The sequence below is a fragment of the Lacerta agilis genome, chromosome 11 (genome assembly GCF_009819535.1).
Source record: "Lacerta agilis isolate rLacAgi1 chromosome 11, rLacAgi1.pri, whole genome shotgun sequence".
NCBI lineage: Eukaryota > Metazoa > Chordata > Lepidosauria > Squamata > Lacertidae > Lacerta > Lacerta agilis.
Window position 1 is genome coordinate 37,481,215 of NC_046322.1, and position 13,915 is coordinate 37,495,129.

Below are 13,915 nucleotides of genomic sequence, written 5' to 3' on the forward strand. Positions count from 1 at the left end.
TCCATCGAGCTTCCCGGGCGAAAGGAGAGACCGAGGGGCCCTTGCTGCGCCTGCGCATGAATAACCGGCCCTTTTGGTCACGTGGGACCAGGCCGCCTGAGGAGTGAGGGCGGGAGTCTTGGCCGGGAGACTTCCATGGCCGCGCCGTGTGAGGGGAAAGATGAGGACTTCCGCTCCTGCTTCCTGCTCTCCTGACAGGCCCCGCGGCGGCGCTTAGGCCGCGCCCAGTGGGCTCACGGTCGGACGGGGCCGCGATGCGGCGGCTGTGGCCGCGGCTGCTCCTCCTGCTGCTATCCGCACTGTGGGGCGGGGAAGCGCTCCCGGCTCAGGAGGTCCTGAGGCCGCCGCCGCCGCTGCCTTCCTCGCCGGCGGCGGCGCCGTCGTCGTCCTCTGCCTCCGTGGCGCCCGGCGGCCACGACGCCGCGCCCGCCCTGGGCAGCAGCAGCAGCAGCAGCAGCGGTTCCCCCGACGGCGAGGCGGCGCGGAGCAGTAATGCGAGTGGGGTGGGCAACGTGGCCGCCGCCGTGCCCGCCCCGCCTGAGCGCAACCCGCTCATGACCCAGCGCGCCCTCTCGGTCCTGGTCCTGGCCAGCGCCGCGCTCATCGTCTACTTCGTCATCCGGACCGTGCGGTGAGCCTTGGGCAGCAGCAGGAGGAGGGACCCCTGTAATCTGTCTACCCAGTCGATCTCGGAAGGGTTTGAGGATCTCCCCCTCCTCGTTTCCACTTGGCTTTGGGGAAACTGCGTCCGACCCCACCCCCCTCCAATAAGAAGGGGAGGGAGGTTGGCTAGGGTGGCCTCTCCCTTTCTCGAACCTGTTGCATCTTAGAATCACGGAAGGGACCCCGAGAGGTCATCTAGTCCAACCCCCATTGCAATGCAGGAATATGCATGGAGGAGATAATGATAGCCATCTGGAGGTCTTCCACATGGGGGAGGAGGGAGCAAGCTTCTTTTTCTCTTGCTTAGGAGGGTGGCTTCAAGTTACAAGGAAGGAGGTTCCAATTATTTATTTATACATACATACATACATACATACATACCCCACACATCTGCCTGGGTTTCTCCAGGCACTCTGGGTGGCCCCCAGCACAATATTAAAAACAGGATAAGACATCAAACATTAAAAACTTCCCTAAACAGTGCTACTTTCAGATGTCTTCTAAAAGTCAGGTAGTTGTTTATTTCCTTGTCATCTGATGGGAGAGTGTTCCACAGGGTGGACGCCACTACCGAGAAGGCCCTCTGCCTGGTTCACTGTAACCTCACTTCTTGCAGTGAGGGAACCGGCAGAAGGCCCTCACTGCTGGACCTCAGTGTCCGGGCTGAACGATGGGGGGTGGAGACATTCCTTCAGGTATACTCGGCCGAGGCCGTTTAGGGCTTTAAAGGTCAACACCAACACTTTGAATCACGGAAGAGATGGTCATCTAGTCCAACCCCCCCCCCCCCGCGCAATACAGGAATATGCATGAGGAGATATGATAGCTATCTCAAGGTCTTTCATGTGGGAGGGAGAGCAATATTCCCCCCCCCCCTTTCTCCTGCTCTAGAGGGTAGGGTGCGAACCAGTGGCTTCAAGTTACCAGGAAGGAGCTTCCAACTAAACATCAGGGAAAACCTCTTTGAGCTGTTTGGCAGTGGAACAGTCTCCCTTGGGAGGTTGTGGTCTCTCCTTCCTTAGAGATTTTTAAAGCAGAGTTTGGATCTGTTTCAGATGCTTTAGCTGAGATTTCTGCGCTGCAGGGGGTTGGACTAGATGACCCATGGGACCCCTTCCAACTCTTCAATTCTATGACCCATTGCCCTCTCTTTTTGCTCACCTGCGAAACATCCCCTTTAGGCTGTTGTGTGTTCCACGTTTCACTTGTGTACCTGATTCAAGCCTGGTACTCCTTATCTTAAGTGCTATCATATGTGTTTCTGGAAGGTAGTTTCTGCATGTGATCTGGGCAGGTTTTGCACCCAGTGAAAGGGACAGCTAATTAGAATAATGATCATTTTGTATTTAAACAAGACTGGAGAGAGAAGTGACTAGCAGAGTTACACTGTAGACTCAAGGCCGGTGACTGGGGAGCCTGTGGCACAAACCCCGAGAAACTAGCAGTACTTGTGTTGAATTAACATATTCAGTATGCAGGTAGATCTATATAAAAAAAACTGCATGTTTTCCTGAGTATATGTATCTAAAACAAGTAAGCAGTGGGCTTTTAAAGCCATGAAACAAACACTCCTCTGTAATCCAATCCTGTGTGGGTACTAATTTGTTTTGTGGTATAGTGTGACTTTGTTTGGGGTGTTGTATGCATCTGGGAAAATGCATAGAAGGGCAACCAAAATATCAAGGATTTGAAGCAGTTTCTATGTTTTGAAGAAGATAACAGCCTAGAGGGTAATCTATATGCACTTGATGCTGATGTTAGTTAAGCCACAAAATGGCTGTGATCCAAGCCACACTCAGTAGCATGGCTCTGCATAAGCCTGACAGAGTAAAAATAAGCCTTTAAAATAGTCTGAAGCTGGGTTGCTGAGTCATGTGACTGAGCTGAACATGCTCAGGATCTGTCCTAAGTTTCTGGTCATCCTCCACACTCACTTCCACTGCTTTCTGGCTAGCATAATTAAACCTCATCTTTGCCTTGCAGTTTGGAGTTAGAGGGAGCATTGCGATGCCGAACCCCTTAGTTTCACTGCATGTTGGAGGCACAACACAGCTACTTGTCCTGGTGCAGCTTCCAACTTGAGAGGAAGGATGGAGTTGATTGTTTCGACAGTGAGCAGCCAGGCACTCTGCACCCAAACCAAAACAAATCCCATCCCTTCCTGTGTTCTGGAGAGGAAGGGTTGGAAGGGGCCATTTGAGTTATGGCTGGCATTCTATGTACTCAGCTGCCCAGTGGCAACAAGTCCTACCTCTCCTCAACAGCCTCCCAACCTGGCTGTGACATGGTTCATAGATCTAAGCCATATTGAGCTCAGTGGAAGTAATTTCTGAGAAAACATGCACTAAAGGAAGAGTCTGATGACCACAGATTTTGGCTTGGCTGCAAGTCGGTGCAAACTTTATTGACTCCTCCATATAGAAAAGCAGGGCACTTTGTAGACTAACTTCCTTTGTATATAAATGTATATGCATGCATGCATGTGTGTGTGTTTGTGTGATGTGTGTGTATTTGCTAAGGACCATTCAATCATGCACATCCCACCTACAGTTGGATAAATTCTAATAATAATAATAATAATAATAATAATAATAATAATAATAATAATACAGTCTGAAATGGTAGAGCCCATGTGCAGGTTTACCAATGTATTTAAAATATATTTTGATTAGATCTTATATTCTTGCTATATCCTGCCTTCCTTATGTTATGGAGCTAAAGGCAGGGTACATGTAGTTCCCAGTAATTCACCCCTCAAAGCAGAGACCAGACCCAGGCCTGCTTATCTTTAGCAATCACCTTCAGAAGAATGGTGTGACAACACATTATGAAATTATGTATTGATTTTTCAACCTTAAGAATTCTCTCTCCCCCCTCCCACCCCCACACCTTCTTTTTCTAAACCATGTAGAATTAACTTAGTAAATTCACAGCTACACTACGTGATTATAGTAGCTGGCTTTGCTCTTAAGAAGATTAGACAAGTTCATGGAGAATACATCTATCCACATGTGTTAGTCCTGATAGGGTTAAATAGAGTTTCCATGATCAGCAGCAGTATACCTGCGAACAACATGCTGATAACATGCAACATATGGGTGTCGGTGAGAGCTGTCAATTTCATATCCTGTCCCTTAGCATTCCAAAAGCATCTGTTGAAAATGTTCATTTATTTTATTATAGGTATTAATTGACTGCCCTTTATTTGAACTTTGCTTACAGAATAAAAATTAATACATAAAATATAACAGGAAAAATAGAAAGGGGATAAGAAAACCATAAACTGTGAAATATGAGGTTGGACTGTAGGGCTCGTTGAGCAGAACTCTTTTATGATTTGAAGCATCATATTCTGTAAAGACAATAGTCTCTGAGAAAAACGGCTGACAAGTCTGTACATGTCACATGTTGCATCAATCTCATTTTGCATTTAGCAGAAGTTATATATATTCTAAATAAAGAAGCAGAATGTCCAAAATGTATTTCAGCATAAAATTGGCACCCTGGATAGAATTTAAAATGGCATTTGCACGAATTACAGAGTAAGCCTTTTGAAGGACGACTGACAAAGTTCTGGATATTAAATCTACATCTTGTGAATTCATGGAAGTGTGCTCACTTTCAAGGAATATTCTGTAGAAATTGAATACTTAAAATGAAGTGGCTGCTTTATTGTTTCAACTTATTTTCCTGCTTCATGAACAAAAATTACATTAGAGAGAAGTTACATTTTCTTCACATAACTCAGGCAAATGTATTCTTAAAATGTTCATTTGTGTAATGCATGCATTTCATCAGAATGAGTTTCATAAATGCTTAAAACTTCTGTTCTGCATTTGATTGTCATCAGACTTATAATGATACATTTAAATTACAGATTTTCTCACAATCATCCTATTTGTGAAAAGCATATAGAGAGAGCTTCTGACCAAATTGTTGAACTGTGTTTGACATCTGGCCTTATATTCTTACATAATAAAAAGTTTAAGCCTGCCTTGCACCATTTGTCATACATTGTTCACTGTGAAATTAAGGCTGCTGCATAAGACTGTACAGTGGTACCTCAGGTTACATATGCTTCAGGTTACATACGCTTCAGGTTACATACTCTGCTAACCCAGAAATAACGCTTCAGGGCTTAGTTGGGGAACCCTGCTACAAGCATTTCACCAATAATGTACAGTGGTGCTTCAGGTTACAGACGCCACTAACCCAAAAATAACGCTTCAGGTTAAGAACTTTGCTTCAGGATAAGAACAGAAATCGTGCTCTGGCGGCGCAGCGGCAGCAGGAGGTCCCATTAGCTAAAGTGGTGCTTCAGGTTAAGAACAATTTCAGGTTAAGAACAGACCTCCAGAACAAATTAAGTTCTTAACCCGAGGTACCACTGTATTTAGTGGGAAACAAGCAACACAGTCCTTCATCTTGTTCTTTAACAGCTTTGCAATGACATTATAGTTTGCATTTTGGCAAATGATCCCCTCAACCGATTCATCTTTAGCTAAGATTTGTTTTGGCAGCCTTGGACTAGTAACTCTCTTTAGGCCCTGTTTGATAATTTGTTAAGTGAGAACAAAATCCTGTCTCACATAGTTGTTGAATATGGATGTGATTAGAATCATAAAACACCCAGCATACTTGTAGCATGAAACTTCTGAATGAGAACAAAACGAAAATTTGTTTTAACTTCTTCCCAAGTAAGTGTGCATAGGATTGCAGCGTTTATATGCTAAGAAATCAATCAGGAAATTATTTTGACAGTGCCCTGCCATAAGGTGGCAGCACCAAGCACATGATTGTGCCATTCCTTGACAGTTGGCATTTTACTGGAATTTCTTCAGACAAGTTTTCAGTGAATTTTGTTCCCTTTGATTCTTAAGTAAGATCTCTGGTATAGACTCCAACATCTGAGTATTATTAAGCTTCTGTAAAATAGATCAAATCAAATAAACTGTGACCTCTTTGCAGTCTTACAGTTCCATCCATCACAGGGTCATACAAATAGGTCCTGCTGTTCTTCATTATTTCAGTCATCTTCAAAATACTCTTATTCTATTCCTGTCTGATCCAATGTCCTCATCATTCTTTGTCAACATCCCCAGTCCTCACTAGACTGTTTTTGTCTTCCTCCACTTGGGCTTCTCCGCCCCAAGGTTTTTTTTAGATCTTTTTTAGACCTTCAAAAATTGGGGTTCCCCAGAAACATCTGATACCTCTCTCTTGTGCATAGGTGTTGTTTTGGCTATATAAAAAAATACTCAAAGACCAACATGTGAAACATATTGGCACAAGTCAATAGCTACATTGGTTGAGTGTTACAGTAGCAATATTATATTATTTTGAATATAATTTGTCTCTAGCCATGGAAGAGGGGAAACAATAAACCTTTTTATGTGCTATGGCCAATTGGCTAACACAATAAACTTTGATTTAGTTGATGATGTATTATTTTCCCAAAATTACAATATGATATTCTGGTACTTGTGCCTTGGTGGGAGCTGCTGGCTTGAAATTGAGAAGTGTTTTGTCAATGTGTGTGTTTTCTTATTCAAAGATGGAAGAGCACATCCCTTCCTGTTTCCTTTTTGTACTGTAGGCTGCTACAGTTAAGGGAGTAAGATCTGGCAAGATAAAATGCAGGATTATTCATACTGTTTGCTAAATTAAGCTGAATTTTCTTTGAAGCAAACAAAAATTGTGCAATCACATTATACAAATCAATAGTTTTTCAGTGCTTGACTGTTGAATTGGACATCCTGCTTACGCATGTGAATTACAATAATGCAATGCTTATACAGACGGTTGTTAGTACACTTGAATTCATGTTAGTTTTTCTTAAGTTTTCCTTAAGAGCGGTATTTTAATTCTGTTGTCGGATTTTGATTCAGCTAATAAATTGTAACCTTTCACACTTTTCAGACTTCGACGAAGAAACAGAAAGACGAGGAGGTATGGGGTTCTGGACACAAACATAGAAAATACAGAGCTGACGCCATTGGAACAAGATGATGACGACGATGACACAACACTCTTTGATGCCAATCATCCTCGAAGGTAGGTAGCTAGAATTTAAGACATTCTCCTTGTTGTAAGAGGGAACGGATTCCGAGGTATATGACTGGAAACCAAGCATGATGTATTTCATTCTGCATCCATGGATGAAGTGGATGTTTTGAACAAGATCTAAAAATGCCTCTGTGACTAGAGGCACTGGTTGTTCTTTCAAGGAGAACATGGTACATCTGTGTAATATTGTCTTGGGGCATTCCAAGCACAGATGCCAAACCTACTTGCATGCAGCCTCCCTTGCCCAAATCACCAACATCAGACATGAGGGAAATAGTTATCCCCAAACTTGTGGATGAGAATATTAGACCTGTGGCTTTTAATTTAGGAAGCAGTTGTTTGTATTCTTTGTTCTGTAGCATACTTTACATGGTGCTGTTTTAGTGCTATGGGCATTTGATTTATTTATATACTTAAATTGCCTATTTTTTATGTCCCTGTTCTTATAAAGTCATACCACATACCAGGCTTTCTGTAAGCTATTATACTTCTGAAATAATGGCAATGCCTAATTAATTAAGGATTCTATCCTGCATGATATTCTTGGTAGTATTTCATTTCCTAAATAGTAGCTGTGTTAGTCTCTCAGGTGGCAGAGGTCTTCCTTGTGTGTTGTAGACTAATTGGATTTATTGTGGCATGGGATTTCACTTGTAACAACCTAGTGTTGAAATGTAGATGTAAAGCTGTGTTGACAATCCCATCTCCAGTGCTATTTGAGATAATTCTTTTGCAGTATTAGACAAATGACAGCAGCTTTCTCGTGTCTTTTATACAGAAGACATGTAAATTTAAAATATTTACAAAATTCTTAAAAAGTGAGTCACTTCCAATCAGCAGAATTAACAATTAGTTTGCCTTAAAAAGCAAGTAGAACATAGAACACTACTAAACTGCCCTCTTTGTTCAGTCGTTCAGTCGTGTCCGACTCTTCGTGACCCCATGGACCAGAGCACGCCAGGCACGCCTATCCTTCGCTGCCTCTCGCAGTTTGGCCAAACTCATGTTAGTAGCTTCGAGAACACTGTCCAACCATCTCATCCTCTGTCGTCCCCTTCTCCTTGTGCCCTCCATCTTTCCCAACATCAGGGTCTTTTCTAGGGAGTCTTCCCTTCTCATGAGGTGGCCAAAGTACTGGAGCCTCAACTTCAGGATCTGTCCTTCTAGTGAGCACTCAGGGCTGATTTCTTTAAGAATGGATAGGTTTGATCTTCTTGCAGTCCATGGGACTCTCAAGAGTCTCCTGCAGCACCATAATTGAAAAGCATCAATTCTTCGACGATCAGCCTTCTTTCTTAAATGCCTCTAGCATACAGTATTTGTCTAGTTGGATGCCATTATTTTCAGTATTAAGGTGTTGGGCAGAATAGGAGTTGTGTTTGTTGTGTCAGTGGATATTGCCGTAGACTGGTAAGCTTCATGGCAGATTGTACCTGTACTTGAGTTTGTTTATTTATTTTGCAGATAAGGCCATAGCTTCAAATAAGACTATTTGATTTAAGAAAGGATCAGCTTCTTAGCCTACCAGCATTTTTTGGCCAACTCTACTAAAATTGCACAGGAAGGCAAAAATGAGATTCTATCTAAATCTTTGAGCTAGTGCATGGTTTTTATTTTTGTGTATATGTCTCGAGATACAGAAACAACTTCTTTTTAAAACAAAAACAACACAGTTTAGATAGATGCACTTCTAGTTGATAATTACTTGTAATACAGTTCTGTATGCTAAAATGGGGGAAATTGAGTGAAATATGCTCAATATTAGAGGAATAGCAACAATCAGTTGTTCATTGTTGATATGAATACAGCTCATTTCCCATGGGAAAGCACAGTAAGATAATTGCACTTTTACGGCTGTGCTTTGGCTTTTGTTTTCTCAACAAAATTGGGCAATCTTTTCCAAGTCTCTCTCTGGAATATAGCTAACTTGCTTGAATGCCCTATTTCCCCATTAGTTCTTATACATGCTGTCTCATTTCCTAATTTTGCAAAGTACTTTATAAACATTATTAGAATTCATGGTTCCCTCTGCTTTTATATAAAAAAAAATTGAGGTTGCTTTGCTGCTTCAGTTTTAGAAACAGTTCCATCATGGTATCTGCCCCAAAGCTTACAGACTATATTTTCCTTTTTTTTTTTTAACAGAGTGTGTGCTGTTCTGTTTTGAGTATTTAATTTGTGTGTCACTCTTGCATATATTAAAAATTTCATACCCGTGCTATCTATTAGTCATGCCAATTCCGAGTTCAGGAATCCGGACATGCTACAATAACACTAGCCATAACAGCCGCTACTTCTCCATTGCAAAGCATCCTCTGTGGGTTGTAAAGTGCAATGAGAAATGTTGGGAAGGAGATGTATATCACATCTTCCAGAAGCTACCCTTTCCCTGAAACTCACATCTCTGAGCTGCTTCAACTTGCAAACATGTGCCTGAAACCTCACAATGGAAAAACAACTCTAGGTTGTTTTTAAGCCAAAGGGTTAAGCACGCACAGCTCCCAACAATTTTCCTGTTTGGATCTTCTCCCATGAATGCTTTGTAGCAGAGAAGCAGCCATCAAGTAACTCTGCTATCCAGTTTCTGGGTGCTGGGACGTTTTCCCCAATCTCCTGAAGAATACTGCACATCTTGATTCAACACATCCAGATCTTTAAAATAATTAGCGTGGTTATTAATTATTAGAGAGGGGACTGACTCTCGCCTGTTCTGGCCTGTAAGAATAGCTGGAGTGAGCAGCTCTTTGTAGCAATTCCCCTAGGCTCACATTCAGGTATCCACCAAGAGAAAACAAGGATTTCCTTTGTGTATATGTCTCGAGATACAGAAACAACTTTTTAAAACAAAAACAACACAGTTTAGATAGATGCACTTCTAGTTGATAATTACTTGTAATACAGTTCTGTATGCTAAAATGGGGGAAATTGAGTGAAATATGCTCAATATTACAGGAATAGCAATAATCAGTTGTTCATTGTTGATATGAATACAGCTCATTTCCCATGGGAAAGCACAGTAAGATAATTGCACTTTTACATCTTATTTCAAAACAAGGATTTCTTTTTCTTAACATTTGTTCTCAATGTTACGGCGAATTTATACCTGTCCCATTGCACCTGGGTGTTCCCTGCTCCTCTATACCAAAATATCCCCTCTGTGAATAAAACTAGGTGTAGGAAGAAGGGTTCTTGCTTGCCTTCTCCCTGATAAGCCATTTTTGGGGATTAAATAGCTTTGGTTACAGGATCTTTGTCATGGAAGCCTCTGCTTGCAGTCTGCAGATCCCAGGTACTGGTTTACTAAGTCAGTAAGGGAAAAAGAAGCTCCTGAATTATATTGAATATGTCTTGAGTACTAATAACTATGTTTAGCTGTTGTGAAACAACCTTATAAATGGCTGTTCGTATATTCTTATGCTTCCAAAACGTATGCAACATTGGTCACAATGACAGATTTGAAAGCAGTCTGGGCAAGGTTACGAACAGACTTCTCTTATCTGCTTGTAATCCATAGAGTATGTTACGCCTTGCTACAAATATATATACAAGGAATGAATACGACATTGCCTGAGTTGGAAATTCTCAGTGCTATGCTGATAAAGTTATCTACGGTGTTGGAAAATCTAAAAACACAAAAGCAAATGAAACCCTTATCTCTTCATGGCATTAATATACTGCTTAATCATTAGCATTCCTAAGTGGTACAAGTCATCTCTTAAAAGTTTCTTTTTATAACACAATGTGGTCTAAAACTGCACTACTTTGAGTCATGTCAGCAGCAAACAGTTAAAAACATTGCAGCTTATTTTATTTGCTATAAACATGAAAAAAGTAAATGTCCGCAGAAACATTATGCTGCGAGTGCAGAAAGGATATAAATGTTGGAGTAAGAGAAATACTTGGAAAACTGAGTTCTCCTCCTGAGTGCCATTATGAGATGGCTCTAAAAGATACTTAAACAATATCTTAACATCCAATAATGCCTTTATTTATTGAACTGCTTGCATCCTATAAGTAATAGCTAGCTGTGTGTTGTGTAGATAAAGTATGCTCAAAATTGCACTGTGTACCAAAAATAAATTGCTGAGTGGACTGAATATTATTGCTGTGGTAGTTATGATTTCATGACAGGATGGAACTGTAAAGCTTGTGTTTTTTTGCTGCAAGAGGGAGTGGAAAGAGATTGATTTAAAGGACAGTGGCTTGGTGGCAAGAAAAGATGGGGGTGGGAGTAAAATGGGATGCAGTATCTCAGTAAGATACATTTCTGTAGGTACCCTGTTTCCCCTATTTTAAGATGTAGTCATAAAATAAGCCATAGCAGGATTTTTTCACATTTGTGATATATAAGCCGTACCCCGAAAATAAGCCATAGTGATAGTCCCCACAAAGCCCTTGGAGACCCCCGTCCCCATGCCAAGCAGCATCTGCGCTCCGGAACCAGTGGGGATGGGGGCTTTGAAAGCAAAGGAGAGTCTGCTGGCCCACGTCCTCTCTTTCTCCCCCCGCGCTCGCCAGCCCCCTCCGGAGAATGCCCTCCTCCCCTCCTGCCGAGGGGAGAGCCAGAGGCCGGTCAGCTGCGAGGCGCAGAGCAGGCAACTCACCCGTTGTTGCCGCAGGGGCCCCGGCGACAGCAGCTCGGAGGAGAGAGAGCAGCCCTTCGGAGGAGCTCCATCCCTCCCTCGCCAACCGCCGCTCCCTCCCCTCGGAACATCCCCTCTCCCGCCCGTCCATAAGGAGCCCCCTCTCTCCCGCTTAATGCCTGCCTGGATCCAGCCCCAGCCGCCCGCCCACTCTTTTCCCTCAGGCAGCCTTCTCTCTCTCCCGCCAACCTCCGCAGGGTCCCTTCAGGGGACAATCTCAACCTGCCGCCGCTGCCTCCTTTTCTGGCTGCTTCACTCTCTATGCCACAGGCAGGGCAAGGAGGTGAACCAGCCGGGCAAGCTGACGCGGGCCGGGCCGGGGAGAGAGGGCTGGAAGTCAACGCCGGCGACACACAAATCTCCCTTCCCTCAGACTCTCTCACTCTTCCCTCAGACTCTTGGCGGTGGCTGTTGCCCGCCCTTTTCTTTCAGTCAAGGGAAAACAGAAAGGGAGAGATATGGTTCTTTATGAACGAAATAAGGCCGAGGAGTTGGTCATACTAAAGTGGGGTGGGGGAATGTATGCAGCTGTAGCAGGAAAAGTCACTTTAAAATAATAATAAATAAGTGCAGCAAAAGGACCATTGGTCCCATCTGAGTGGCTCGCAGGAATGGTGACGCCACCATAGTCCCCGTCCTGGCCCCGCCTCCTTCTCAGCCCCTCCTGCCTGTTCCTGGCGTGCAGGGAGCCAGGGAGCCAGTGAGAGGCGCGGAAAAAAGATGCCTTTCGCCCGAGTCCTGGCCCACCTGCTCCTTGTGTGCAGGGAGCCAGCGAGCGAGAGGTGTGCACAAACAGACGCCTCTTGCCCGAGTCCTGGCCCGCCTGCTCCTCGGGTGCAGGGAGCCAGTGAGCAAGAGGCACTCTGCTCCTGACATAATAAAAATAAGACATTCCCTGAAAATAAGACATACTGTGGTTTTTTTGAGGGGAAAAAATATATAAGACGGTGTCTTATTTTAGGGGAAACACGGTAGTTCTTAATGTTTGATGTTTTATTGTGTTTTTATGTGTTGGAAGCTGCCAGAGTAGCTGGGGCACAACCCAGCCCGATGGGCAGGGTATAATAGTAATACTACTACTACTACTACTACTACTAATTATTATGATTGAAATAAGAGAACAAAAAGCATTGCATTTTGCAACTTCTGCATCGTAAAATGTTACGGCCACAATCCAAAACACAAACAGGTCAGCTTAATTGGCTGGAGTAGATGTGTACCATTGAGTGGGAGGTGCTACAGGTCTGTTATATGAAGTTGCCCCCCACCTTGTTAATCAGGGCTGGGAAACCTGGGTCATCTCTCCCCACCACCATGTTGTTGGATTCCTACTGTCATCAGTCTCAGCCAGCAAGGCCAATGGTCAGAGGTAATGGGATTCCTGGCTCTCCATATGTTGTTGGACTACAAGTTCCCTAGCCCCACTGTAATTGAAGAGAAGTCTTCCTATTCACAGCTGTGGTGGGAGAGTCTTGGGGTTTGATGCCCTGGGCTTGGAGCTGCAGCCTAGAAGCCACAGGAGGAACAGTCACCGCCCCCACCATTCCATGCACATTTCTCCTTCTCTTTGCTTTTCTTTCAATTGCAGTTCATCCTTTCTTTTGTGGTGGCTTGGTGACTAAGGTTGGGGCTTTTTGGTGTGTGTAGAGGGAAGTTTGAACTCAACTTTTGGGTTGCTGCAACAATCAAGTATTTTAAATGCTGGATATATAATATACGCGAAATCCTCTTGTTGCTTTCAGGTGGGTGCGGGGTTGAGGAGATTTGGTTTGGTTTTTTGTTGTGTTAAAAGATTTCAATCGAATGGTGTTTACTTAAAAAAAAATTTCTTTCTTTTGTAGATAAGTATGTGCCTTTTGGGAGAATATTTCAATTGTGGAGCAACGAAAGAAGGCTGTACAGAAGGAATAAGAAGCCAATATCAGGGTTGGGGGGTATACAAGTGATCTATATTATGGCATCCTTAGTTTGCTGCAATAAACACTGTAACATTTTATTGTACCTTTTGTATATACAGAAATATTTTAAGTTTGGAGTCTATGGAAAATGTGCACTAAATTTAAAACCTATTTTAAAACAGGGTATTTTCTGCTTACGTTAATTCTGTATGGTGATCTCCCCTTCCACAGAACACTGAGATATATTTGTGGGTTTCTTGACCAGCTTAATTTTTTTTAGATGAGTGTCAAGTGTGATAACTTACAACTTACTTATGTGAACTCTCAGCGCCTGCTCTTACATTTAACAGATATATTGTCAAACTTAACTACCCTTTGTAAACTGGATGTACATTATAGATCTGTGTGAGTGATGCAAATAAATGTTTACAGTATTCCTAACACTCAATTACTTGTATTTTGTATCTGTTTGTTTTGAATGTAATGCATTGGACAGCAGAAAATATGCTGATAAGTAATCAACCAAAGACTTTTGGTGAGGATGTCCCTGGCTGTCTTTCACAGGCCAGCTGAGGTCACTCTGAAGAACATTTCTGAAAATGATAAGCCTACTCAGCAGGTATAAATAAATGAAGCTTAAGTTTA

The 13,915-nt window shown here is 42.9% G+C and overlaps 1 protein-coding gene and 1 long non-coding RNA gene across 2 annotated transcripts; both read left to right on the top strand.

Moving 5' to 3' along the window:
- The first annotated feature begins 254 nt into the window (after positions 1-254).
- FAM174A (family with sequence similarity 174 member A) lies at positions 255-635 on the top strand. The gene has a single exon (XM_033164762.1). The coding sequence runs from the start codon at positions 255-257 to the stop codon at positions 633-635; it is 381 nt and encodes a 126-aa protein (XP_033020653.1).
- A 5,948-nt stretch (positions 636-6,583) lies between these two features.
- On the top strand, positions 6,584-13,306 carry LOC117055047. Its single transcript, XR_004427569.1, has 2 exons — positions 6,584-6,717; positions 13,214-13,306. It is a non-coding gene; the product is annotated as an uncharacterized LOC117055047 (long non-coding RNA).
- Positions 13,307-13,915: the final 609 nt, after the last annotated feature.

What these genes read in the sequence shown, in the direction of transcription:
- FAM174A (XM_033164762.1), top strand. Translation starts at nt 255, where the DNA reads ATGCGGCGGCTGTGGCCGCGGCTGCTCCTCCTGCTGCTATCCGCACTG.